The 27,289-nt window shown below is 50.1% G+C and overlaps 2 protein-coding genes across 3 annotated transcripts; one reads left to right on the top strand and one right to left on the bottom strand.

Moving 5' to 3' along the window:
* The first annotated feature begins 7,512 nt into the window (after positions 1 to 7,512).
* GTF3A (general transcription factor IIIA) lies at positions 7,513 to 16,879 on the top strand. Its single transcript, XM_040979889.1, has 9 exons — positions 7,513 to 7,800; positions 9,567 to 9,667; positions 11,769 to 11,865; positions 12,188 to 12,276; positions 13,184 to 13,257; positions 14,383 to 14,463; positions 14,987 to 15,216; positions 16,355 to 16,408; positions 16,630 to 16,879. Exons 1-9 carry the CDS (start codon positions 7,513 to 7,515, stop codon positions 16,786 to 16,788), a joined length of 1,173 nt encoding a protein of 390 aa, XP_040835823.1. The 3' UTR covers positions 16,789 to 16,879.
* Positions 16,838 to 26,068, bottom strand: MTIF3 (mitochondrial translational initiation factor 3). Of its 2 annotated transcripts, none has more exons than XM_040979858.1 (4): positions 25,964 to 26,068; positions 21,819 to 22,279; positions 18,203 to 18,360; positions 16,838 to 17,076 (listed from the first exon to the last, which is right to left on the bottom strand). In XM_040979858.1, exons 2-4 carry the CDS (start codon positions 22,276 to 22,278, stop codon positions 16,867 to 16,869), a joined length of 828 nt encoding a protein of 275 aa, XP_040835792.1. In that variant the 5' UTR covers position 22,279; positions 25,964 to 26,068; the 3' UTR covers positions 16,838 to 16,866. The 2 variants fall into 2 exon arrangements, with proteins under 2 accessions (XP_040835792.1, XP_040835791.1); XM_040979857.1 differs by having other exon boundaries at positions 21,819 to 22,382; positions 25,964 to 26,062.
* Positions 26,069 to 27,289: the final 1,221 nt, after the last annotated feature.

Below are 27,289 nucleotides of genomic sequence, written 5' to 3'. Positions count from 1 at the left end.
GGAAGACCTGGAAGAAACTACTGACTTTGGCCTGATCCAGCCATGGTCATGCTAGTCACCCGGGGAGTAGAGTAACAGATGGAAGATCTCTCTTTCTAAGAAGGCTCAGCTCAGTAGGCATGGGGATGAAGTGATTTAGGGAGAAATGAGGCCAGGGAGTTATGTGAGGCCTCGTGAGTGTGCAAGAGAGGCCTCGGGGCTTTTTCCCAAAGACTACAAGATGCCACTCATTTGCAATATAGGCAGGAGGGAAGGATCCCTTAGCAGAAGTGTGGAGAAGGGATTGGAGTGGGGCAAGCCCATCTACAAAGGCGCTGCATCCATGGCTCAAGGGCAGACGAGGGATGCATGAATTCTACCCCAGAATAAGCCAAGAAGCCATCAAGAAACAGAACAAGGGCTCTTTTAAAAATGCCCGATCACCTCTTTGAGGGGCATCTCTGGTGGCTTAGAGGGGGGGGGAAAAGCTGTCAGAGAAAATGAGCAAACATAAAAATCTTGCCTGTGCTGTGGATGGAAATGGTGCACATTCACGTACATGACCCTGCAGTAATCAGAGAGCAATTAAGCCTCGTTCAGGAGATGGAATCTGGCCACTGCAGGCTAAAATGGGTTTGAAGTGGATGGCAGTGATTAAGCACAGGCCTGTGAGGGACCCTAGCAGGGCAATTACAGCTACAGGAAAATGCGATGGTCCCACCGAGGGAGAAGAAGGCTAATTAGTGCGGCCAGGATGAGCTGATAAACAAGAAGGCAAAATAGTACCGGATCTGAACATCTGACGGATCTGTCCCTCAGATGATTCCAGATAAGCAAGCCTCCCAGGCACCCGTTGGGTGGGGTGGGCGGCAGTGGGGGGTGGATCAAAGAACAGATATCAGAGAGGGGAGCAAGGACTGAGACACCAGTCCTAGCCTCATGGACCTATCGGTCACTCCCTAAGAATTCCAGAGACTGGGGGCTTAGTGAGGACGTAGCCCTGGGCTGAGACTCTCCATTGCTTTATCTGGAAGCAAAGTGGAGGAAGCAGTTTTTTGTTATTTTTCTTTTTATTGTTGTCTTTCAGTTCACTTTGTCAGCTCACCTTAGCCAATGCTAAGAATAGTGCCTATCCTGTCATGCACTCTTTGTCTGGGCCTGCAAGACAACAGGATCAGTAACAGCTTCCAGATGAATCACGCTTGGGGACTGACAAAGGTATTCACACAGATCATAGCAACGGTGGTCATGAGAGTTAACATGGAAAAATTGAAAGGCAAAGAGAGAGAGGGAACTCTCATCCACCATTGTTTTTTAAGATGTATTTTATTTTTAATTGAAAAGCAGAGTTACCAAGAGAAGCAGAGACAGAGAAAAAAAAAATCTGTTGTCTAGTTTACTCCCAAATGGCATCAACAGCTGGAGCTGGGCCAATCTGAAGCCAGGATGCAGAAGTTTCTTCTGGGCCGTCTATATGGGTGCAGGGGCCCAAGGACTTGAGCCATCTTCCACTGATTTCCTAAGCCATAAGCAGGGAGCTGGAACAAAAGTGCAGCAGTCTGGAAATGAACCAGTGCTCATCCAGGATGTTGGCACTTCAGGTAGAGGCTTAGCCTACTATAACATGGTACCGATCCCCATCCACTGATTTAACCCTTGTAAAGGCTGGGGCTAGGTCAGACTGAAGCTAGGGGCTGGGAACTTCATTTAGGTCTCCCATCTGAGTGACAGGGACCAGTTACTTGGGCCATCATCTGCTACCCATCTGTTAGTTGGAAGCAGAGCCAGGGTGTAACCCAGGCACTCCAATATGGGATGCAGGCATCTGAACAGCATCTTCACTGCCCTCTGAACAATTCCTCCTGGCTAGGCCTCTGGTTTGGTGACATCATCCTTAACTGACTGACAGAGAGAGGTTGTCAAGACGTCATGATCATGAGACATTCTTAGCCACAAGGGGGACTCTGGGGACGAGACAATCGTGTTGGCCAAGTCACACTCAACTGGTTAGTGGCACTGCAGGCACAATCCAAAGTTCTTTCTGTCACACCATACGGCCCCTTAAGAGAGAAGCTGTGGCTCAGCCTCTTTATGCTTCAGCTAAGATTTCTTGGTTCCTTGCCTGACCTTGTTCATAATCTTGGCTGTGCTGGATCAGTCTGGGAATTTAGCAATAGAAGAAGAGAGAAAATGTGAGATAAAAAGAGATCACATACCAGAGATTTGCAGCAGAACCTGTATTCCAGATGATTCTGTGCAGTTAGCACTACGACACTCATTTTCATCGCATTATGTGTCTGATTCTTAATGAGGGAAAAACTTGTAGAAGCTGCTCTTGTGGCGCAATGATTAAGCTGTGGCTTGCAAGGCCAGCATCTCATATGGGAGTCCCAGCTGCTGCGCCTCTGACCCAGCATCTTGTTAATGTGGCTGGGAAAGCAGCAGGGGGGAGGCATAAGTGCTTGGACCGATTTCAATCACATGCCTCCTGAGACGTGGGCAATGCAGCCATTAGGGAAGTAAACCAGAGAATAAGATTCTCTCTCTCTCTCTGTTACTCTACCTTTCAGATAAATAAATACATCAACAAGAAGAGACATGTAAAATGCTGGATTCTGTGTCATTGGTTCCTCCCTCATGCCATGAACTCCCTTTTTGCAAGCGCTTTCTCCCTCTGGTGAGTTAAGAACCAGCCGACCTAGAATTATTTTGCAGAGTCAAAGACTGACATTCTATTACTCTTACACAACAAACACCCCCCAAGTGCGTGGGCTCAAAACCAACACACTTGATCTCAGCCTTGGTGAGCCAGGAATCTACGTAGCTTAGCTGATTTCTCTGCTTTAGGATCTTTCCCAGCCGCAGAGGAGTCAATCCAGGTTAGGGTTTTGTCTGAAGGGCTGACGGGGCGGGGGGCATGGTCTGTATCTCAACCCAGGTAGCCGTCAGCTGCTTCACTTCCCGGAGGGCTGCTGTCTGAGGCCTGCTATCCTTGGGGAGCTCTTTTTCGAGGTCACCCTCCGATCTTTTCCACATCGTCCTCTCTAAAGCAGCTGTTTCATCAAAGTGTGCAAGTCAGGACAGGCAAAGGGGCAAGTCGGCTAGTAAGATGGAGGCCCCAATCTGTGACCTAATCACAAACAGGTCATCGTGTTCTGTTTACTGTGTTCTGGGCCTTGTGTAAACCAGAGAGAAACTCACCCATATGATTCTCACAATTGTGTGGAATATACGATAATCTCCGTTGTTCAAGAAAAAAAAAAAACTTATTTCAGAGAGATTGGGAGAAGTGGCTCGAAGTCAAGAAGTAACTGGTAGAACCAGGGTTCAAAGTCAGTTCTGCCCACCTTCCCACCAACACTACTGCTGAACTGTCATTTTTCGCCTAAAGCCTCAAATATCCATGACTTAGCCCCTTCTTTCTGGCTCTGTGCTCACTCCCTCCAGCCAGGTACTTTACTCTGATGGCAGTAAGGGCTGCAGGTCCATCTTCTAACTCAGCCCTTTCCCTCCCAGTTCTCCTGCCCATCTTTTCTTCCGTTCTCACCATATTTAGCCTGTCAAGCTCTGGCTCAAAACAAAGTATCATTCTCTTCCTCTTTCCTTTTCTTCTCTTATATATCACAGTTTATCCACTTACCTACTGAAGAACATCTTTGTCATTTTCACTTATGAACAGACTCACTATAAACATTCATGTGTAGGCTTGTAAATAGATAAAGCCTTTATGATCTTATTGTAACTTTTCATATAATAGCGCTATGTTTATGGAGTACTGACTGACACTACTTGTTTTTGTAAATGTCAAATACTGTGATTATTACATCACATAGTAGTAGTATATTTAGTTTTATTTGTTTATTTTTATTTTTACAGAGAGAAGGAGAGACAGAGAGATCGTCCATCTGCTGGTTCACTCCCCAGATGGCCAGAGCTGGGCCAGTCTGAAGCCACAATCCTGGAGTTTCTTCCAGGTCTCCCACATGAATGCAAGGGCCCAAGAACTTGGGTTCTGGTGCTCTTTTGCAGCCTTCCCAAGAACATTAGCAGGGAGCTGGATTGGCAGTGGAGCAGCTGGGACTCCAACAAACACCCAGATGGGATGCTGGTGCCGCAGGCGTAGGCTTAATTCACTTCAGTCCTTGGTCTGTTTAGTTTATAAGAAACTGTCAAATTATCTTCCACGGAGGTAAATTTGCATTTCCATCCATAATAGCATCTCCCTCTGTCTTCAGAGGGCTGGAAGCATCACATTGATTTTGCCAAGCACCAATTCATGAAAAGGTCTGACCATCTGCCTGTTTCCTATCAGTCATAGAAGGTTAGCCTTGGAAGGGATTTTGGATTTCCGTTTAATAAAACTAACTTCCTTCTGTAGTTTTCCCTAAGTGGTAGTTGGGAAGAAAGTTAGCATGGGTTTCTGAGTACTATACTCAGCACTGCGTAATGGTCGTGCCAGTACTGAGAAGGTTCCATGGTCTCATAGAACTGGGAAAAACCTAGCCTCTGTGCAGTCTCTACATGGTTGCTGGACACTCCTCTGATGTATTCCCTGCTGACCACAGGCACTGGAGGATCAGAGCCTTCCTTGGCTGCACCTGAAGATAGATGGGGGATAAGAAATAAACAGTAACGGACTGCTACAGTTTGAATAAGATTTGATCCCTGAACTCATTCAGGAATTTAAATCTCAAAGTCATTCCTTGGTAATAAGAGAATGGAAATGTAATCGAGTTACAGTGCATAAAGGTGGGGCCTTTGGAAAGTGGTAAGGGTCGATTAGGTCATTGGCATGGAGCTCCCAGGTCTGAATCCTCCATAAAGAAATAGAACAGACACACAGACTGACACATGTGCTCTCTGCCTCAGGCATGAGACATCCCATGGCGCCTCAGGACTCCGCCAGCAGGAACACCATCACCAGAGCCCATCCAATTACAGGCTGGGAACTTTCAGAACTAAGTAACTCCCAGAGCCGAAACATGAAGATAGGCCCCTCCAGTATTTTGATGATAATGATATGAACTGGTGACAATGGTGGGATGGATGCCACTGTTTTCATATTGTTTGGATGCTGAGATCCTCCAAGGCCCATGTGTTTAAGGTCTGGTCCCCAGGTAGGTGCCATGGAGAGCTGGTAGGAGCATGCCTAGCACGAGCTCCTTGGGCCATTACAAGTATACCCGCAGAAGGTAGTTGGTTGTTTTCACTGTTTTTAAAGATTTACTTCATTATTTTATTTATTTGAAAGGCTGGGTAAAAAAGAAAGCTCTTCCATCTGCTGGTTCACTCTAGGGAGTGAACTACAACAGCTACAACAGCCAGAACTGGGTCATACCAAAACCAGGAGCTCCATCCTGGGTGGTGGGGGTCCAAGCACTTAGGCCACCGCCCACTGCTTTCTCAGCTGCAATGCTGACTGCCACAGGATTATGAAACGGTCTTTAGAAGCCCAAGTTCGGGCACAGTCACTCTGCTTCCCTGGGGTTCCTTCCTCTGCACAGGCTTCACGACTACTGCCTGTTCTGGGACCTTCGCCAGAGTCTGCTTTCCCTCATGTCAGCTCAGCTTCCAACAGTGCAAGATATAAAAGCTTCTCTTTCTTATGTAACTAGTCTCAGGCATTGCATTGTAGTAATGAAGCACCAACAAACACACAAAAAATGAAACAGATGCAGGGGCGAGCGAGGGAGGAAACCCTGGTTTAGGTAACTGGGTGGATGGAGAGGGGCTGGGGGAGAACACAGCACTCCAGTGCTAAGATCCTGGAACACTGGGAGGTGCAGCTTTGCACAGGCCGAGTTTGAGGGGTTGTGCATCTCAGACTGAGAATAGAGGAAATGAGATGAAACTGGATCTGGGTGACAGATCCAAAGGAGTTCTTTGCGCGGTTTGCTCTATTTTTGTGTAAGCTTCCATTTCAATGATGATGACAACAACAGAATCAGTGAAGAGGAAGAACACAGAGTAATCTTTTCAGTTACTCTGACTGTGAAGACCTGGAGTGAGATCAGACCACCCGGCGAGCCTCCCAGTGGATGGAAGATGTGCCTCTCCCTGTCTTTGTAACTCTTTCAAAATAAATCCACAAATCTTTACAGCTTCTGCTTGACTCAGAAATGGTTTGAAGACCCTTTCCCAAGATCTGACAGTAAGCTTAGAATTAGAATCCAGAGTCAGGTGACAAGGGGGACAGTCAAGTGCTGATGTGGTTGAACAGCGCGGAGAGAGAGAAGGGTCCCAGATTCCCCTTGCACTCCAGCCATGCTCAGGAAGCAGTGGTCCCAGCAGGGGAAACCAGAGCCTCGGAGTCCAAGGACAACTGAGTGTCGACTGCTGCCTCAGAGAGCAGCTGCAGCAGCAAAGGCAAAAACCACCAGACGGACCCCGTCACAGGCCCTCTTCCTCAGTCCCATTCCCAGAGGAACCCCCACTATGGGGAACGTGTTCTCATCATTCCCGCTTCCGGGACAAGGAGCCCAGCCTGGGACTGGCAGTCCTGGCTTGTCTTCCCTACTGCACTGCTGAGCAATTGTAACGGGAGACACAGGAAAACTAGGTTGGGAGAGGTGAAGATCCTGTTGCTGTGTGTGTAACCCCACCCCTGAGGTGTCACTCCAGGACACTCACTTTGATGTACTTGGGTCTCGTTCAGGGCTAGCAAAGGTGGAGACACTATTATGGTCACATGGAAGTTAAAGTTCAGGTAGCGGTGCCATGCAAGTCGCAGGAACCCCGCCCCGACCCCCAAAGGGGGCTGTTCTGCTGTGAGCAGCCTGTGTGTGTCCTCACAGGTCTGCACTCACCTGGGAAGGCGCATTCACCCCCCGCCCCCCGTAAGTGAATCCTGCCCTCACTTGTGCCCTGTATTTGGGTCTTTGTTTTAGATGCTTCATCTGTGTGTGGGGGGGGGGGGGGCTGTTAGGGTGGGGAGAGACAGAACTTGGACTAAATTCAGATAACATAAGCACCTGTACCTCAAATGCAGATGGGGCTGTCATCACGACGTAAAAACCTACCTGGCCAGCCAATCAGAAGAGCGTTGCTCTCAGGGCAAGGATGCCTTTCAACCATGCCGCCCGTCCACCCACCCCTTTCATCCCTGCTTCCAAAATTACCTGGGGAATTTTCCTGTCTCAATGAGGCTCCCGGCCTCACCTGGGTGTTTTTCCCACTCCTCGGGAAACTGTGGCTTTCTTGGTGCAGGTGGGACACGGCCGTTGGGAATGTGAAAACAAACACCTCCACCAGTGATTCTGAAGTGGTCAAGCCTGGCAAGCAAGAAAATGGAAGAGGACGCACACTGCGGCGCCTGGGACTGGGATCACGTGCCAAGAACCGGCTGGTTTACGTGACGCACGTCAGGACTATCCACAGGACGGATGGACCACGATGGTCACCACACCTGAATGCACTTTGTAGCAAGCTGCCCCTCAGAGCCTGATAGGGAAGCCAGAGACGCGCGCTCCGGAGTGGCCACCAGGCGCATGCGCGGTTCAGCCGCTGCCGCGGCGGGGAAGGGGGAGTCTGAGCATGCGCGCTCGCCTAGGGCCGCGCTCCCGGAAGCGTCGGGGGTCGCGCGCGCGGGTCTGTGGCGCGTGGTCCTGCACGCCCCGCGGCGCCCTGGAGCCGCCGGTCTCGGTCGCGGAGGCCGTGTCGTCCCTGACCATCGCCGACGCGTTCGTGGCGGTCGGCGAGACTGTAGCGCCGCTCCCCGCTGCATCCCCTAGCAGGAGGTTCATCTGCTCCTTCCCCGACTGCAGTGCCAGTTACAACAAGGCCTGGAAGCTAGATGCGCACCTGTGCAAGCACACGGGGGAGGTAACCGGGCTGCAGGCGGAGGGGGCGGCGGCCACCGCCGTCCAGCCCCGGGCACAGGGTTGCAGGAAGCTCCGCTGTTGTGACACGTGGTCACGTTGGCATCCTGGCCTGAAGTTTTGGAAGGAGCTGGGGAAGTGCCTAAGAATGTCCTAGGGCCTTGGTTCTGGAGCCGCCCCCGCGGGCTGGGGGCGTGGAGAACAACTGCTGCCTGTTTCTGTGATCTGGACACTCAGGCACCGCCCCGTACCTGTAACCGGGCGGTAAACCTGTATCCTGTCACACACCTAGCTCAGAGCTGGCCTGCTGTCGCGGCTCCGGAGGGTCACTCTCTGGGACCAAGGGTTGTACACGTGTATGAGATCTTGCATTGACTTAGTGCCATTGATAGCCGCCAACAACCCAGGCAAGATTAGGTCTTAGCAGGTCCGGGGACCTGGAGGGGGAGGCCGCAGCTGAAGTCACTTCCAGCTCAGGGTGGTTTGGATGTTATTCTGAGGACAGGGCAAACATTTGGAGGGTGGTAGGTGATGTTACAGGGAGAACAAGGCCCCAGACACGGGCAGTTTAACTAGCTTCCTGGTGTTTGGCCTCACCTGAAAGGCCTTCCTTTCTAAAGCCATGGCCTGCCTTGGCTGCTTGCACCTGTTCCAGGAAGTGGGCCATCCCCCTTCCGGTGTGTGTGGGCTCCATTGGTATCCTCTGCGTATTTGAAGGCTGACCGCTTGCTCCTGGGACCCTCTAGCTCTGGTCTCACAGGTTCCGTTTCTTGCCTGTCTTTTGTGCCTTCTGCTTTACCCACCCTGCCCAACTCTCTCCTGCCAACAGCTGACTTTGCTCAGGACACCCTGCAGGCTCTGCTGCGTGCCCCTGTTTCTCTCACCCATTGTATTGCCCGATTCCTGGGCTCTGTGAGACCAGCACACCTGGTCAGAGCTTCCCTCCCCTCTTAGACCTGTGTGCTGTATTCTGGCTATGCTCTGTCAGCTTCCTGCATGCAGGTCTGGGAACTTGGAGGTGCTGTTGGTGCGCCCACATTTGACAGGTGTTTCCTCAACCTGTACCCTGATTGGAGCTGTGCAAGGTCTCCCCACCGCCCCGCCTCAATAGCAGCTCACTCTCTGTCAGTCTGTGTGCTTGGTGTCTGGCTGGGGACCATCTGCACCAGACATGACTGGCATACTGTCTATGCTCAGAGACATAAAAGCTGGTGACCTGGGAGAGCTGTTCTGTTCAGAACCGAATCTCCTCCCCTCCCAACTCCTGGACCCCAAGTGGTGGTTACACAGGGCAGAGAGCTGTTGGCTGTGGCCCCCAGGGCTTTGCTAAGTGGGACACCTTTTGCTGGGGCCATGCCTGGCCTTTTGGTAGCATAGACGGTGGGCCTGTCCAGGGTGAGCCAGCACTCTGCCTTTTGTCTGCCCTGGCTTCCCTGAGATTGTACTGTGTCGCAAAGGCATAAGAAGGTATTGATGCAGAAGGCTGGTGCCTGGTTAGCAATGCTGTGTTTTTGCTATGAAGTCTGTCCATACAGCCAAAATCACCTGCTGTGACTTTGGGGGACTTTAGGGCGTTTCCACAGGAAAACTGTAGCTTGTCCGGGTGTGGTGGTTCACAGGGGCTCTGTGCACCTGCTGGATGGGAGCCGTCCCTGCAGAGGGAGTCTCCTGCTCCGGCAGGCACTTTAGGCTTTCAGACAGTGCTGCCATTCTTGATAATCCAGGGTAAGACTGACATGTGTGTTTTTTTGTTTGTTTTCTTCTTGCTAGAGACCCTTTGTCTGTGACCATGAGGGATGTGGCAAGGCCTTCATCAGAGACTACCACCTGAGTCGTCATGCCCTGGTTCATACTGGAGAAAAGCCGTTTGTGTAAGTAGGGGGCTGTGTCAGCCTTGGGAGTGGCTGACTGTGGCACACAGGCCTGGCAAGAAGAGTGGACATGAACAGTGTGAAGTTTCTCTTGAGGTTGTAAATGAGAAAGCAAGGCTGAAAAAAAAAAAATGTACAGTTGAATTCAGTGTTTCTTTGCGGAGCATGCGGCTCTGCACTGGGCATGCGGCTCCACAGTGGGCAGCTCAGACGTCAGGATTAGCTATCGCATTTTGTTCCATGAGGTAATGCTTTAAGTAGTGACTGGTTTCCTAGTGACTAGAAGGAAATTCTCTTTTATGATAATAATGAATGTGAGGTCCCCCAGGTCTCGCCAGGGCACACACTCTACTGTTTTCCCTGGTGGAAAGCCGCTTGGCACAGGAGTCAGCCCAGTCCCCATGTTGTCAGCTGGTGAGAATGGCCAAGAGTAGCTCGGGTGGCGGATGTCTTGGTCTCGGTCCCCGTTCAAGCACAGTGTGTTGTCACAATCAGCTACGCTAACTGAAGCTTCATTGCCAAATACTGTTCGACTAGAGCAATCTGAAGTAGCTGGAGAGATTTGCAAGTAGGGCTGGGCTGTGGCCTTGCCCGGTCCTAGAAGCTTCGCTTGTTTTTACAGGTGCACGACGCTTGCATTGCAGTGTATGTGCAGCACTGGCAAAGGTGGTAAAACCATGGACTCATGTCTTGCTCATCACAGCGGGGACATGGTAGAGTGGATCAGCACAGTGGGACGCCAGACAGCTAGAAAGAGGGTCTGGGAACCCTTGAAATGGCCAGAGCAGTCAATGAGCGATTGAGGGGCTGGGGGACCTCTAAGGAGGTCTGTAGGTGACAAAGTAAAAGCAAAATGGCAGGAAGGAATTCAGTTTGTATTTGTTCCTCTTTGTATTAAAAACAAACAAACAAACAAAAAAAAAAACCCAGCCACTAAAAATGTCGTCTGATGGGGGAGTGGTAAGGGGAGAAGAAGGGACGGGAGCGAAAGCTAGAACCAAGTCCCTTTTTGTGCCTCTGGATTTAAAAAACCCTGGGGAGAGCCGAGCGGTGCTGGCCAGTGAGCGGTAGTCCAGGAAGCCAGGAAAGCCAGTGGACGAGGGGCTTAAGGAAGATGGACGCGTTTTCTCTTGCACAGCCATTACAGAACTGTGGGGTAGAGGGTGGTCACAGGGAGCTGGGCTGCGCCTGGCTGGCTCCTTTGCTGTCCTCATCTTGGGGCTTCCACCTCACCATCCCAGGATGCCAGTTGGAGCACCAGCTGTTCCATCAGCATTGCAGCTGGCAGCAAGGAGACGAGGGCAGCCAGCTGGCCTGCATCTTTAGACTCCACGTAGAGGTTGTGCAGCGTGGGCTGGTCGTAGCCATGTGTCTGTTCCCAGCCTCAGGAGGAGGCTGGGTGTGGGCCTTTCTGTTGGCCACCTGCCCAGCCGCCACTCAGGGTTGTGTCCCTGAGTTGAGGGTCTCCTGGGGGTCTCTGCTGCCGCACCTTCCTGTGTGCTTCCATGCCATACACCCCACTGGCACAGGGACTTATACTCTGTCTTTCTGTCTGGTCCCGGGAACCCCACGGTTCCTCAGGAATACCTGCTTCATCCCTCAGCTTATAAAGACTCAACCCAAAAGGGGCACTTGTGCTATTGCTCCTTCCTCCCGTTACACACACACATACACAAAAGCTGACCAAAGGCTGAGGTGATTTATGGCTGAGATGCCAGGGAACGGCGGGCAGTGTGCCAGAGGGCCTGGGGTTTGTACCTCTGCTCTGAGAAGCTGTTTTACCTATGATGCTAGGCTGTGGCAGATTGAGGTCTTTCTAGAAAGGTAGTTTAGAGTGAGGTGAAGGTTATCAGAATCCAGACTGAGGCTGGGGATAAGTGGGTTCGCTCTCTGCCCAGTGGGTGCAGGCTATCTGTGGTCTCATGCTGTACTAAGGGCCAGCAAGAGGAGGCGTCTCATGGTAGCGGAGTCTCTTCCAGCTGGAGAAGCAAGGGGCATTCGCCAAAGGCTGTCTGATGCTCTTTAGCACCGTGAGCGTTTGTAAGGTGGGAGAATCATGTATGTGGAGACCTCTGTTCATTGTTGATACGATTTTTCACAGTTGTACAGAGAGTGGCTGTGATCAGAAATTCAACACCAAGTCTAACTTGAAGAAACATCTTGAACGCAAGCATGAAAACCAGCAAAAGCAGTATGTAGTAAGTATGACGAATGCACATGCTGAAACCTTCTGAATGTTTTCACACTTCCTGCTTATGCCTCTCAAGTGTTCATCGATCAGTTTGGCCTGTCCGGTGGGTCTGCATGTAGACTGACCCCAGTACCCCAGTCATACAGGCAGACATGGCATGTGTCAAAGTGTCCCCCAGCTGAGCCATTTCTGCTTTCTCCCATGTAAAAACTTCTTGACATAAAGTGACTAAGTGCAAGTGACTAGGTGCAAGTGGGAATGCCTTAATTTCCAAAATGGTTTTCTTTGAGAGGGTCCTTCGTCAAGGCTAACAGACGCTCCGTCCACAGTGCACTTTTGAGGGCTGTCAGAAGAGCTTCAGGAAACACCAGCAGCTGAAGACGCATCAGAGCCAGCACACCAACGAGCCGCCCTTCAGGTCAGTGCCGTGCGCAGTGCAAGACGCCCTCAGCGCCAGGCATGAGACCAAAAAGCAGGCTTGGGAACAAGGGCTCCAGAGCGGCTTCCCATCCTGAGTTTCTTCTCTGTGAGAGAGAGCTGTGTATGTCCGTGTCTGCAGGGGGAGAGTTGAAAAGCGTGCTTTTGCTTTGGTTTTCCAAAACTATCTCCAGTGCTTCAAGGTCATTTGTTGCAGCTGGGGTTCCGTGCAAAGGTGGACATGAGTCCACTATCTGTCAGAACTGGCTCTGTTGTGTCAAGTTTCCCTATGGGGACATTTTTCTGGAGAGCAAAACTGCAGTTTCTGAGGCATGGGTGAGAGTTGGAACACATGGGAACAGACCTGTGAGGCTCCAGCTGTGCCCTCCTTGGCCTGGGAGCTGCGCAGGGACAGCGCCTGCCTCGTGGGGCACTGCTGTCCTGAGTACAGAGGTGGCGTGTGCTTTGTCCACTCACGCTAGGCCGCCACGTCGGCTGCTGTGTCTTCTCATCACACAAGCCCCTTGCAGCACCATCAGACAACCGGATACGAACGATCCTGGATGGCTCAGGTTATCTGAGCTACCTCAGACAACTTCCTTTGTAGCTGTGAGCGCCACAGTATTTGCAGTTAGCAAAAGCAGAACCTGAGTTCAATTTGTCACATAAGCAGCCACAGCAACAAAAAAAGTAATGTGACTTTTTCTCTCAGTTTGCTTTGCCCTAAGGCTGGATCGTGTAACTTGAATCCCTCCTGTGATCAGCTCTGCACTGTAATTCTTACTTTTCTGTGGCTGGTTTGGTTAGGGGGAGGAGGACTGTAGTGAGGCAAACAGAACAAGCAGAATTGACCTTAAAGCAGAATCCTCCATGAAAACGGACTGATACTTCCTGTGCTGCTAACGCAGGTGCCCCCAGGAAGGATGTGGGAAGTGCTTCGCCTCACCCAGCAGGCTGAAACGGCACGCCAAGGTCCACGAGGGTACGTAGAGGCCCCTGCTCACCTCAGTGGTGCACTCACTGCAGGATGGGCTGAACGCTTCTGGTCTGCTCTGTGGTCACACTTAGCGCGGATACGGCTCAGTGGGCGAGGGGACACCGTCCTGCTTATCAAAGAGGCAGTGACCATGTCTCCGCTCGTGTGCCCCTGCCGTGCTGGCCTTTACACTGAGCCACTGTCACTGCCCCAGCCACAGCCTGGCAGATTTTTTTCCCCCTTCTTATTTTTCATGTTTTGAACCTCTTCTATTTACCAGATGTACTGTTGTTTCCCTTTTTGGCCATTCAGAAGTCTTGGATAATATTCTGAATTTCTGGAGTAAACAAATGTAACTTAAAAATGAAACACTTGATTGCTTTGGCCTGTTTTCTGAGAAGTTTTTTGCAGTCTGTATCCTTACTTCCCAGCCCCTTTGAATTTATGAATTTGGTTTTCTAACAACCAGATGGGTGAGAATGGGCAGCAGCCCCATTCTTTTTAGTTTCTGCTGGGTCAGCCTCAACCTGGCTGTTATACTGACTGCTTTGTCCTGCATCCATTTTTGTGCGGTTTTCTCTAGGAATAAAAAAATTCCAGAGCATGTTTTTTTCAGTGTTTTCCCCCTGGGTTTTTCTAGTTCTTTCTTCCCTAGCTGTACACTTTTATTTTCAATATGAATCATAGAAGATAATGAGACGAGAAGAGGTGAAGGGTGGGCGCCTTAAGTACCGGGGTAGGAGGCTGGATGCCTGCCTGGGACAAAGGACCTGAGGCCAGGTCCAGTGAGGGTGCAGGGGCATGCACTGGCCCTGGGAGGGTGTGTGTGCCTCCAGGTGGCACTGAAGCAGCAGGGTGCCCACACAGGCACTAGCGGAAATGCTTCCTGCGTGGTAGGCAGCTGGGCTGCAGCCCAGTGCGGAGCATCTTGCTGCAACACTGCTTGGCTTCCTGTCACAGGAAACAGGCCCTATTTTCATCCCACCTCCTGAGAGGCGCAGACCAGCATCTTAGAAGAGGTGGGGGGGGAGTAACCTAGGAATTTGGAGTTTGCTTTCTAACGATGGTGTTTCTGCAGAGTACTCATCATGGGCAATGCACCAACCGCCCTTTTTGTTTGTTTTAAAACAGGTTACACATGCCAAAAGGGATGTTCCTTTGTGGCCAAAACATGGACAGAGCTCCTGAAGCACATGAGAGAAGCCCATAAAGGCAAGGCAGACCACCTGGCTGGGGATGTGCATCTGTCCCTGTGGCAGTTGGTGCTCTTGTATGCGTGCTTTAGGGTGGAAGGGGCTGTGTGTGAAGTGCTGCTGGCTCTGTCAGCTGCCCGTCAGGTGTCTCAGAGCTGCCACTGTCGTGTGCATGTGGCAGCTTCAAAGGCTCTGGGAGGCAGGTGTGTCCTGTGAGACTGTTTGGGACTCCATGCCCTCCATAGGAGAGGACAAGGAAGGAAACTGGTCTGTATGATTTTGTCCACTTACCAAAGGCCCCGTGCTACCAAGAACCCCACACCCTGGCACATGAAAGCCAAGGAGGAGCATGGGAGTACCACCAGAACCCCGAAGATTCGAGCAGGATGTGGCCGCAGTGACGGGCAGGCTTAGGGCTTCCCTGTTGTGTGATTATGGGTAGACGGTGTAAGGCATTGAGTGTTACTTAGCTTTTCAGTACTGATCATCCTCCAGGGTCATCGCCGGGGAAACTGGCTAACTATGTCTGTCTCCTCCACCAGAGGAAATCACCTGTGAGGTCTGCCAGAAGACATTCAAGCGCAGAGATTACCTTAAGCAGCACATGAAAATTCATGCCCCGGAAAGGGCCGTGTGTCGCTGTCCGCGCGAAGGCTGTGGCAGGACCTACACCACTGTGTTTAACCTGCAGAGCCACATCCTCTCCTTCCACGAGGAAATGCGTCCGTTCGTGTGTGAGCACGAGGGCTGTGGCAAAACATTCGCCATGAAGGTAAATGGCTGCCCTGCTCAGCCCGGATAACGGTGCTGGCTCAGGGGCTGGCACACAGGAAGGCCTACGAGGCAGGCCCCCACACTTTCCACCCTTGCTTCTCCAGGGTTCCTGTTCACCAAAGCCTGCACAGGCTGTAGGTTAGCTGAGGCCAGAGGACCTCAAGGGCAGCCCTGGATCAGCAGCTCCCAGGGCCACTCTGGGCAGAAAGCCTGGGTGTGGGGTCTGGCATCTGTGATGTGGACGAGAGGTGTGCAGCATGTGGAGTATTGTGGTCCTGAATTGGGGAAGGGCAGCAAGGAACTGAGGGCACACCACCCTGCCGACGATGTTGACACTGTCACTCTACATTCTTCCTGGGAACTGTTACAAAGAGGGAACTGGTGTCTACTCAGCTCAATCCAGGCCGTCAGTAGCCGGTGCACAGAGCTCCCTGCCGATGGTCAGCAGGATGTTGGTCAGGTCCCTGCTGGGTGTTCACCAACACCACTCGGGCTCTGCTAAGAGGTCCCTGCCCCTCCCAATACGCTCCTCCTTCCTCCTTGCTGAGGAAAGAGGCCACAGGCCGGGGTCAGGGGGAGGATGGTGGGAGTGACTGGATCCAGGGTTTCCTTCCCTTCAGTGGAGGAAGGCGTCTGTGTGGGGTTACATTCCTCAACAGCATGTAATACAAGGTGGGCTAATAGCTTAGGACTGCAAACTCAACAGAGTTTTCATATTAATACATACCTAGTATGAGTGATTGATTTTGTTTCAATGTGGGATGCAGGCATTTTTTTTTTAGATTTATTATTATTTGAAAGACAGAGTTACAGAAATTGGAGAGATAGAATCAACCTTCTGCTGTTTCACTCACTGCCGAACAGCTGGCTGCACAACAGCTGGAGTTGGACCAGGCCAAAGCCAGGAGCACAGAGCTTCTTCTGGGTCTTTCACATGAGTGCAGGCGCCCAGGGACTTGTGACATCTGCTGCCTCTTTCCCAGAGACATTAGCGGGGAGCTGGCTCAGAAGTGGAGCAGCTGGGACTTGAACTGGAGCTCAGTTGTTGCAGGCAGAGGTTTCACTTGCTATGCCACAACGTCAGCTCCAAGGTGATACTTTTAAATACAACCTCTTTCCCTTTTCCTCCATTGTAGCAAAGTCTCACTCGGCACGCTGTTGTGCACGATCCTGACAAGAGGAAGCTCAAAGTAAGTTCAGAGTACTCAGATGAGCTGAGTTGTAAAGCCGGTTACCCTGAGCCAGATACTGTCTATCTGGGGCTTACCCCACGGTGTGAGTCTGCGTAGTCTGAAGATTTTCCCATACAGGAGTGTGTGTGCTGTGTCTGTTAGACCACACCTACTGCGATGATCAAATTCGTCCAGGAACATTTGCTTTTGAACTCATGCTCTCCGTCTCATTGCCCTAGGTGAAACGACCTCGTGAGAAACGGAGCTTGGCCTCCCGGCTCAGTGGCTACATCCCCCCTAGGAGGAAGCAGGAGCAGCAGCTGACGGGAGACGGAGAGCTGCGGCACCTTGCCGAAGACCACGTGCTCTCCTCCCGCGTGGCGCCGGCCCCCACCTGAAGGTCACCTGCTTTCTTTAAAGGACTGCATACCATGTCAGCTCGTTTTGTCTCACAAGCATATTTTCCTTTATTAAAATCACAGATGCGGATCGCCTGAGTCCCTGTTACTTCCTTCTTTGTTGTCTCTTTTCTGGGACCCTTGGGATTCTCTGTGTGCATTCTCTTCCTTTTTGCTCAAATGACGAAGAACACACATGACAGCTTTTCCTCCCTTGATGGTTTGTGGCTTGGATTTGAAGGTGGCGATTCCAGGCATTGTCTGGAGTATCTGATTAAATATCTCCTCCTAAAAAGGAAAGCAATCAAAGGTTAATTTAAAGTCAGTGTCCAGGAAGTTGGGTGTTAAGCCTAGCAATATAGGTGTGTGCATTCTATAGTGGTGACTTGGTCTGAAGCCAAGCTCAGCCTGATTCCAGCTTCCTGATGCAGACTCTAGGGGGCAGTGGTGGCGGCTCTAGGAGCCGGATTCCTGTCCCCCTCCGGTGAGCCTAGGACTGCAATCCCAGCTCAGGCTTACCCCCGCAGGCACTTGGGGAGTGAACCAGTGGATGGAGCCTGCTTTCCTTCCCATGCCATCTCTGCCTTGCAAGTAAAATTAAAAATCAAAATCTGTGTCTTCAATGTTTTCTAACATCAGTAATTTAAAAAAATAGCATTCTTCAATTGCTCGCACTTCAGTAACTAGTTAATCCGCTCCTGCATGGAATCGGTGCAGTACTGTCATAGAACTCTACCAATACATCAAAGGCTCTGGCCGTATGTCTCCACTGTCACAGCACAGAGGAGCTACGTTTCATCCCAGAATGCTCTTACAGAACAAGCAAAAAGTTCCCAAGTTTGAGCCTTAGTAAAGTACCTCCTTATCCCCACCTCCACCCAAACTATCAGCCTACTGCACCCCCGACTCCCCTAACGCTGACAGAATCACTGCGAGCGATTATGAGACCTGGGCTCCAAAAATTCTGAATTGGTTGGGCTGCAGGCCTAGGCTGAGACGATTCTGTTGTAGCCCAGTGTTAATAACCACTGGTCTAATGCTGCCTTGAGTGAGTGAGACGTTATCCAATTACAAGCTTAGACATCCTAGGATTGCAAACCCAAGCACCCTCTGGAAGAGTCTGACTGTAACGCTCACGAGCACTTAGAAGGGACAAGATGAGCCCACAGTCGCCGGTGTTTCATGGAAAGGCTAGACACTCTTCAATTTGTAAAACACACTAGTATACAGCTTAGAATGCATGATGTTTCCATTTTGGCAAACACACCATAAAGTAAAATGCACAGGCAGTGTGCTTGCATTTTGAGAAGCAATGGAAAGCTATTTTTCTTACTAGATGACAGAGCGCCAGTCACTGGTTCTGCCTTGAAGTTTTCCCAGGGAACAAGCCGATGGCATACCTGCTCTCACTTACCATTTTGTTTTCCGGCTTGTCTGCATTTCTCCCTTTCTTTACAGTAATTTGAACGTGGTACTTTTTCTCGATCCACTGCTGAATCTGTTTACTTTTTGTGTCCAAATCATGTTGTCCGATATTTGAAGAAAAAGTCAGCTCTTTTGTCAGGATTGGTCCTAGTTTGAAACAGATTTGGTGCTGGGACCCTTTTCTAGTTTGCTGTGAAACCTGAACTCTTCTTCCCCACACTCCGCCCCCAACCCACTATCTACTTCCCAAGATCTTAAGTTTGCTGCCAGGGCTCTCCCAGGCCTCAGCCTTCAGTTTCACAGACCAACAAAGCTTTTTCAAACTGGGGAAATAAACCATAAAGGTAACTTTTTTTAAAACCTGCCAAATAAGAGTACTGAAAATATGGCGAGATTTTTGTAGCATACATACATAAAGAAAAATCATTTCAGAAAAAATAAAGGAACATAAATAGGCAACTCAAAAACATCAAATAGTGGAAAGAAAACATTCCAAAACAATACGCCATGTTAGTATGTTAGTATCTGACCTGTTAGTATGACAAAAAGTAAGAATCTGACAGTATAAAGCATGGTTAAGGATGGAGAGCAGGAATTCCATGTGCTGCTGAAGATGGCGACGAGCTGATAGGTTACAGAACCTGGCGCATGCACAGAATGTCTGTAATCGTGACAGACTGTGTCTCTGTGCCCACTGTCCCTGGAGGTGGATTAGCAAATCAGAGAGTCTCTTGGTGAAATGCCATAAGGTAATTACAGCATTGACAGATCTTAAAAATAATAAGCCTGTCACTGTTATGTATGCCGTTTGCGAATATGGATCCACACCCTAAATTCAGCATGAGTAGGGATACCCTTCAGGTGGGAGAAATGGAAATCCTGGTGGCCCCACTCCCCATCCAGCTCCTTGCCTGTAGCCTGGGAAAGCAGTCAAGGACAGCCTAAGGCCTTGGGACCCTGCACCTGCGTAGGAGACCTGGAAGAAGCTCCTGGCTCCTGGCTTTGAATTGGCTCAGCTCCAGCTGTTGTGGCTGCTTGGGGAATGAACCATCTGATGGAAGATCTTCCTCTCTGTCTCTCCTCTTCTCTGTATAACCAATCGCCTTTCCAATAAAAATAAATAAGTCTTAAAAAAAAAATCTGAACAGACTGGATCTGTGGTGAAGTAGTTAAGCTGTCACAACGCAAGCATCGTGTATTAGAGCTCTGGTTCAAGTCCTGGTCGCCCTGCTTCCAGTCCAGCTTCCTGCTAATGCTCCTGGCTGGGTAAGCAGTGGAAGGCGGCCTGAATAGTTGGGTTCCTGCACCTGTATGGGAGACTAGGATGGAGCTCTGGGCTCCTGGCTTTAGCCCTAACCAGCCCTGCCCACTGAGGCCATCTGAGGAATGAACCGGTGGAAGTAAGATTTTCCTCCTTTTTCTTTCCCTCTTTCTGTTGTTCTGCTTTTCAAATAACTCTTCAAACTTCTTTTGATAATGTTAATGCTTGTTTATTTTGGATGATGAGTATTTTATTTCATACTTTTACATTTTTAAAAGACAAAGTTATTGCTTCTTTAGAACTCTTGATGACATGGTTCTCGTTCTCTTTCAGAACAAAGTGATGGCTTTAACAACTTAGACTTTCACTATCTCCAGTCTGTTAGACTTTTTTTTTTTTTTAAAGATTCATTTGTTTTTATTTGAAAGGCAGATCTTACAGAGAGCAGAGACAGCAAACGTTTTCCATCTGCTGGTTCCTTCCCCAAATGACCGCAGCAGCCACAGTTGAGCTTCTTCCATGAGTGTGCAGGGTCCGAAGGACTTGACCATCCTCCACTGCCTACCCAGACCACACACAAGGGGCTGCATCAGAAGTGGAGCAGTTGGGACACAAACTGGCACTATATGGGACTCCAGCAACAAGGTGGAGGATTAGCGTGCTAAGCCATGATGCCAGCCCTGTTTTCAACTCATTTTATGCTCCTGTTTAGTCTTGTTTTGTGGTCAACATCCTTTAGATACAGTATCAGAAAACTCAAGGCACACACCTTCCAGGCAATGCTTTCATAGGGGAACCTAAGGAGCAGTACTTTGTGATTCCAAACAAACAGCTTCACTTCACTTCCAATTCCTGACTTCTAGACCCTTAAACGACAAGTGTCTCATCAGGCAATGGGCCACATACGTCAATGAGCGTTACTACCCAGACTGCGCATAGCAAAACACTGGAGCATGAGACATGCTCTCAGAATTGTTTCAGAACTTAGTAAATGCTTCCAGATAACTGACCAAATGAGAGCTGGAGTGAGTGGCCCAGATGGGACAGGGGCTTTCATTTTTGTTGTTGTTGTTGTTATATTATTTTTTATTGATTACATTGCATCATGTGAAACTATCTCATAGGCTCTAGGATTCCCCCAACCCCTCCCCTTACCCTCCCCGGCATGGTGGATTCCTCCACCTTGTTGCAGTATTACAGTTCAAATTCAGTCAAGATTCTTTCATTGCAAGCATAGAGTCCAGCATCTTATTGTCCACATAAATTCAATGGTTTCTTGGGGAGACCATCTCTGGTCTGAAAGCAGAGCTAGCAGAATATCATCCCGATCAATTAAAAGCCACAACATAACATCAACATCAATTTGCAACATTATGGAATTGACATGGTATTGAGTAACAAATATGTTAAAAAATGCAAGTTATTAACCATATCCTGTGACTACTTCATTGACATTTCAATTTTAATTTATACACAGAACCAGTTGCTATACACCTTAAAATGCCTATAGCGTACTATTCAGCTGTCTCGTGTCTATTTTCATTTTAGTATTCAGTAGTTTATAGTGTTGAAGCTTAATTTTGCCGAACTTGGCAGATTTTTGGATAGTCTAAACTGGCTTATAACAACAGTTGAAGTGCGGAACAGTTTTAGGAGGGGTGTACAGAGAAATCTTCAATACCTTAGTGAGGGGTAATTAATCTTTGTGTCCTACCTAGTAAGGTATATGTGAGTCCTCGCTGACTGTTTCTTGTCTGGTTCCAAGCTCTCCTTGTTGTTCTCTGTCTATTCCAATTTGTGTGTGCATGCATGTGTGTGTGTGTATGTGTGTGTGTTTTGGGGTGGGGGGCTCTGGAGCGACCCTGATGGTCATTGCAAGATAGGGTGGGGATCCAAAGTTGGAACTAAGTGAGGACCCGAGAAAGCTCCTCTCCCTAGTCCTGACGGAAGTTTACTGTTCCGATGACCTTGGATCCTGCAAGGAGGGTTTGGGCTTCTTCCATCCCATGTGGTGGCACAGGGGCTTTCAACCCTGAGTCCTCACACCCATCGGATCTGCTCAGCCTTGGCACAAGGAGGCGACGGGAAGGAGCCCGTGGTTCTGATTTCTTGCCCTTACATCTCCCTCACTTTTCACAGGTTTAAAGGAAGAGACAAAGGAAAAAAAACAATGGAAATCCCTAAACGAGGAAAGAGGAAAAGATGGTGGGACCGGCAATGACACTACGCATCTTGTCCTTGTCTGGTTTCTCGTTTCTTCCCTGTCACAGGTACCTGGACAAACAGCATCTGAATTGCTGATGCGCAGTGGTTAAGGATTTGGGTGCGAACAGCCAGAACCTACCAGCTTTGGGCAGAGCCTTTTCCATCTCGCGGAGCCGCAGGCGCTCCTGGTGGATCTGGAGACCCGTCATAAGCTGGTACCTGGGGGGCTCTGCCTGCGCGTCCCTCTTCACCAGCCGCAGCTCTCGCTCATCCATGAGCCGAATGACGTCCGCCCGGTGCATGTTTCCCAGGTCGTTGCCCTCCTCATCAAGGACTTGGATAATTCGCTCCTTTATTTTCCTTCCAACGTTACTAAAGTCAGTTTCATTCCTTTTTGTCTTTTTTCTCTCTTCCTGGGTATCTTCAGCAGTACCACAAGCTCTTGCGTGAATGAGGTAGGACAGTCTCGAGGCAGAAGCAACCAGACACGACGTTGTTGGCCCCGCCTCTGTCACCAGGGGTTGACCGAAGCATCTTCTAATGCAATGATTTTCTGTCTTCGCAGTTTGTAGCATCAACCGTTTTAGAAGCGCAGCCATCCTAAGGACGTGGCGAGAGAAGCTCATTAACACTCATTCATTCTCCTAGGCTGGTTCCGGTGGCACATGGCAGGGCATGTGGGAGGCTGCGGAGGGCGTGTCACCTGTGAATGTGACGGAAGTGCTGCTGAGCGGGGTTCATGCCAGGAGGTGGATGCTAGGTGACCCCGGCCAGCCACATGCACAGGAGTACCATCCCCAGCACGAGTGGTGTTGGAAAAAACCGGATGTGCATGGTGCTTCAGTTTGTCCATTTTCCACATATCCTGCTTCATGTAACTATGTTCCCGGAGGATCCACCAACTCCAAAAGCAACTGCCCTCCCCAGGGGCGTACAGTTCCCAAAACCCTCAGTGATTCCTAACACCGCACCAACTTCCAGCACACTTACCTGCTGCTGCTGACATTTCTGACGATATATGAAATTGAAGAACCCTACTGTGAGAAAAGGGATTCTACAGAAGCAGAGAACCTACTGGGAGAACTAAGACTGTCAGGAAGGAAGCAGACTCCCTGACACACAGCCAACTGCCAACATCACCAAGTACAGAGGTCCCTCTCACTAGAGGCCAGGTGCCACCAGAGGCTGGACATCAGGCCCACCTGGTGATACTGTAGTTCACGCTTATAAGACTGAATTTGAAGCACTTGTAAATGGAGCTCTGAATCTTTTAGTTGCTTCTCTGTCATAAATAAGGTCTCCTCCTCCAAGGCACACAGGTGGCCAACTCCGAGGTGCCAGCTGAAGGGGTGACCCATTCATCTCATCTAGAGTCTGCTGAGGCAGGGACTGCAACAGGTGTGACTTGTCAGAGATGGAAGAGGTGTTGCATGGGCTGGAGAAGTGCTAGCTCCGGGAGCACGTGTCCAGTCCTCCCTGCTCTGTGCACGTTTCCCCTCCTCTGACCATCCCCCTTTACTTGGGTTTTGACGCATTTCTCAGCAAGCTAGACACCGGCATCCCCCATCTCCCAACACTTGAGAATACGTGTCCCTAACAAGAGTTCAATATTGCTTATGACTGTTTTGAGGCAAAATTACCTACAGTGAGATAAACAACTCAGCACTACCACTGGCCTGACTCGTTGTGAAAAACATATAGAGTTGTAACTAAAATTCCCGCCAACACATTGAACAGCACCACGCCTCCAGAAAGTTCCTCCAAGCCTTTTCCAAATGCTACTTCCATTCTTACTAGGAAGCACGCGCTGGTCTTTCCCATCACATGTGTTCCACACAGAATCGGAAAGAACGGGCTCTTGGTTGTAGACATCACAGCGTGATTTCTGTGACTCACTCATAGAATCAGTGTAGTCCTTTCTCTTTCCCCGTGTGTAAACTTGGCTGCAGTTTTTAAATCTAGTTTCCTAATTTTGGCTTTTTTTGAGTGAAACTGCCATGAACATTCTTATACCAATGCAAAGTAACTTGTGATTCCTGCTCCAAAGGACAGTTACATTCCTTGATACGTTTTTTTTTTTTTCATCTTTTACACACTATACTAGTATATTTGTAAGGAAACTTCTGGGAAGACAGTTTACACATGTACTTCAAGTAGATACAACTGGAAGGAGAGAACAGGCAAGGAGTAGCACTCTGGGGGAAGCCAAGATGCTCGAATGCTTTTTGCAACTGCAGATCAAAGAGATGACGATCACCCTTCTTGTATGTTCACTACAGCTGCTACTGACGAGCGCACGTCGAGACCCATTCTCCCCAAGAAGGGTAGATCAAACTCAGGCAGACTGGGCGCAGGGACAAAAACCTATGCTTCCTCTCCCAGGGCCTGGATGGCAGGCCCAGCTCCTGGGCACACCCTGGGAGGCAGTGACAGCTTACAGTGCTGGGTCCCTCCCCCCTACACGGAGGATGTGGACCGCATGGCTGGCCCTTGGCTCAGGTCTGGCCCAGCCAGCTTTGGCTGCCACAGGCATCTGGGAACCGAACAAGCAGACACAGGCTCTGTTTATTTCTCTCTCTGCCTCTCAAATGATTACATGGACAATTTAAAAACAAAATTTTATAAAAATTCTAGCAGAGTAAATATCTGTGAAATTGATTTTTGCCAATTCCTATTAATGCTTAAGAATTCCAACAATTTTGGGCCCGGCAGCGTGGCCTAGCGGCTAAAGTCCTCGCCTTGAACGCCCCGGGATCCCATGTGGACCCCGGTTCTAATCCCGGCAGCTCCACCTCCCATCCAGCTCCCTGTTTGTGGCCTGGGAAAGCAGATGAGGACGGCCCAAAGCTTTGGGACCCTGCACCCATGTGGGAGACCCAGAAGAGATTCCTGGTTCCCGGCTTCGGATCAGCACAGTACTGGCTGTTGCGGTCACTTGGGGAGTGAAGGATTGGACGGAAGATCTTCCTCTCTGTCTCTCCTCCTCTCTATATATTTGACTTTGTAATTAAAAAAAAAATTCCAACAATTTCCAAGCACATTTCACAAAGTCTTTGCTTCTGCTTGCTAACTGTGCCATCTGCACCAATCCAGCCTGTCTTTCCTGTTAATCTGCCCTGCAAATAAAAATAATTTTTTAAAAAGCCAATACCTTCAGCACATTTATCAGCTACAAAACTAACATTACTTAATAACCATCTGGGGCAGGGCTGGGGGGTCAGAGAAACATTTTGAAGTGTTTATGCACAGGGCTAAAACCTCATCACAGAGACTTGGGCTGATTCCAGTGTGTGAGCATGCTCTTCTAGAATGCTCTCTCTCAGGGTCCAGCATTGTGGTCCATCCACAGCCCTGCGGGACTTCACCGCCTGCACTTCTACAGCCCATGCAACACCACCGCTCATCAGCTGGGCTCCCAAATCCCATTCAGCCCCCCTTACTTTCACCACTCCCATCGCCCTCCCCTTCCTGCGCTGCCAGAGGGGTTTCTGGAAATGCCCTTCCAGGTCAGTACCTCCCAGGGTATTCTTTCCTTACCTCCCTTCATCCTACCCCACATGCAGAGTTCAACCTCTTGTGTAAACTTCCACAAGCCAGTTTCTGCCTTACAGCACCCGGCACAATGGTAACTTTACAAGGCTCTTATGACCTAGAAACGTAAGTCCTAGGAAATGGGATTCAGTCACCACAGCACTGCGCCTGGCACAAGAAACAGCAGCTGCTTTTGCAGGTTATCCCCTGCTCCAAAGGCCTTTCAGAACACATCGTCGGAACCGTAGCTTCTCAACAAGAAAACACATTTCTTAAGTCTGATGCCACGGAATGTACTTCTTGGCAGATGAGGGGCAGGGGGGAACCTCACAGTCAGGAAGCAGAGGGGGGCACAAGGGCAGCACCTGACCAGCACCAGGCTGTGCACAGCCCACTCCAGCAGGGACTGGGGATGGGGCAGGCCAGGTCACGTGCCGCAGCGACGGTCACGCCCCCAATCCATCGCACGCCGCGGCCGGAGGGGGGACGTCAGGACGTGCTACGTACGTGCGTGCGTGCGAGCGCGTCGCCGGGTCGGGCGGTCGGGGCGGAAGGAGGGCACCACAGAACCTTCCAGAAGGGACGTGCAGGTCTGAAGGCCTGTAGGAGCGCGGGCCGCGCCCTGAGCCCGAGGGCGGCCGAAGCTGAAAGGATCTGCGGGGCCCGGTGGCCCCCGCACGTCGCTGCCCTCCCTGGGACACAGCCATGCCCCCACCCCGCCGCAGGTCCCCCTCGCCGCCCCGGGAGCCTCACCTTCAGCATCGCTCCTACCGGGGTCGGCGATTTCTAACGTCTGGCAGAAGGAGCCAGCGAACGGGCTCTTCCGCCCGACCCCTGCGCTTTCCGTACGGGGCGGGGCTTCGGACCACTTCTTCAAAGGAAAGGTGACGTAGAGGAGCTGCGCCTTTTAGCCAGCGGGTTAAATGCGGCCGACAGAAAAAGGGGGGTGGTAGGGGAGCGCCTTGCAGTGCAAGTCTGTTTTCCAGCAATCAAAGCGTCCCTTTCCCCAGTTACCATGCATTAATGCAGTTTCTAAGTTAGCTTGATATTCGTGTTTCAGAAGTCCTCTCTCAGCATTGTGAGTTAGGGAAGGCTGGCCGGACGGACAGGTGAGGCCGGAACTTGCAGAGTCAGGAGCCGCCTCTTGTGCGGGATTCCAGGCGGACCGGGCTACCCACTGGCCCAAGCATCGAGGGGTAAAACTGTTATAGAGTTGTATCATCTTCAGGATAATTTGATGAGCTAGTATCTGCTACAAGCTCAGCATCTGTAACTGATACTTCAAACGCTCAAAGTTCTGACATGAACCCCGACATGATGCCACACGTGGAAGATTTCCACCCTGATCTTGAACAGGCTACAGTCAAAACACTACACCAACAGGCTGTGTGAGAAACGTACATGGATTTCGTGTTTAGATTTGTGTTCTATCCCCTACCTTATGTATGTTGAGATATAGTAAACTCTGAAAAAAAATCACGAATCTGAAATACCTCTGGCCCCAATCATTTCAAACAAGGAATACTGAAGTTGCTTTACCCATTTACAAATGAACTGAAGGGTGAAATTATCCTTTTCCAAGGAAAGTCACACACTAAAAAATTTTAAAGTGGGTAAAGTCATGGGCTGACAGTCGGTGGAATTACAAGGGGCTAGCCACTTCCTGCTATGTGGGCACCAGTGGGAGTCCCAGCTGCCCCACTCTGATCCAGCTCCCTGTTAACATGCCTGGGAAAGCAGCAGCAGATGATCCAAGTGCTTGGGTCCCTGCAACCACGTGGGAGACTCGAATGAAACTCCTGGCTTCAGCCTCAGTCCTAGCTGTTGTGACCATGTGGGGGAGTGAACTCACAGATGCAAGATCTTAATTCTGCCTTTCATATAAATAAGTTAATCTTTTAAAAATTAAAAATGAAATATTAAATGAAACAGAATATGTAAAAATAGTTGGAGCACTTAATACCCAAATGAAGGATTTGAAACTTGGTAAATTCACAGCAAGGGTTCCTTGGCAGCAGAAGTTGCCTGCCAGCATCAAAGGGTCCCGGAAGGCACAGGCAGGGCAGGTGGCATGGGCTT

The sequence above is a fragment of the Ochotona curzoniae genome, unplaced genomic scaffold, assembly GCF_017591425.1.
Source record: "Ochotona curzoniae isolate NIBS_2020 unplaced genomic scaffold, NIBS_Ocur_1.0 contig_3332, whole genome shotgun sequence".
Taxonomy (NCBI): domain Eukaryota; kingdom Metazoa; phylum Chordata; class Mammalia; order Lagomorpha; family Ochotonidae; genus Ochotona; species Ochotona curzoniae.
The sequence above is the reverse complement of the archived record's forward strand: the minus strand, read 5'-3'. Positions and strand labels throughout refer to the sequence as shown.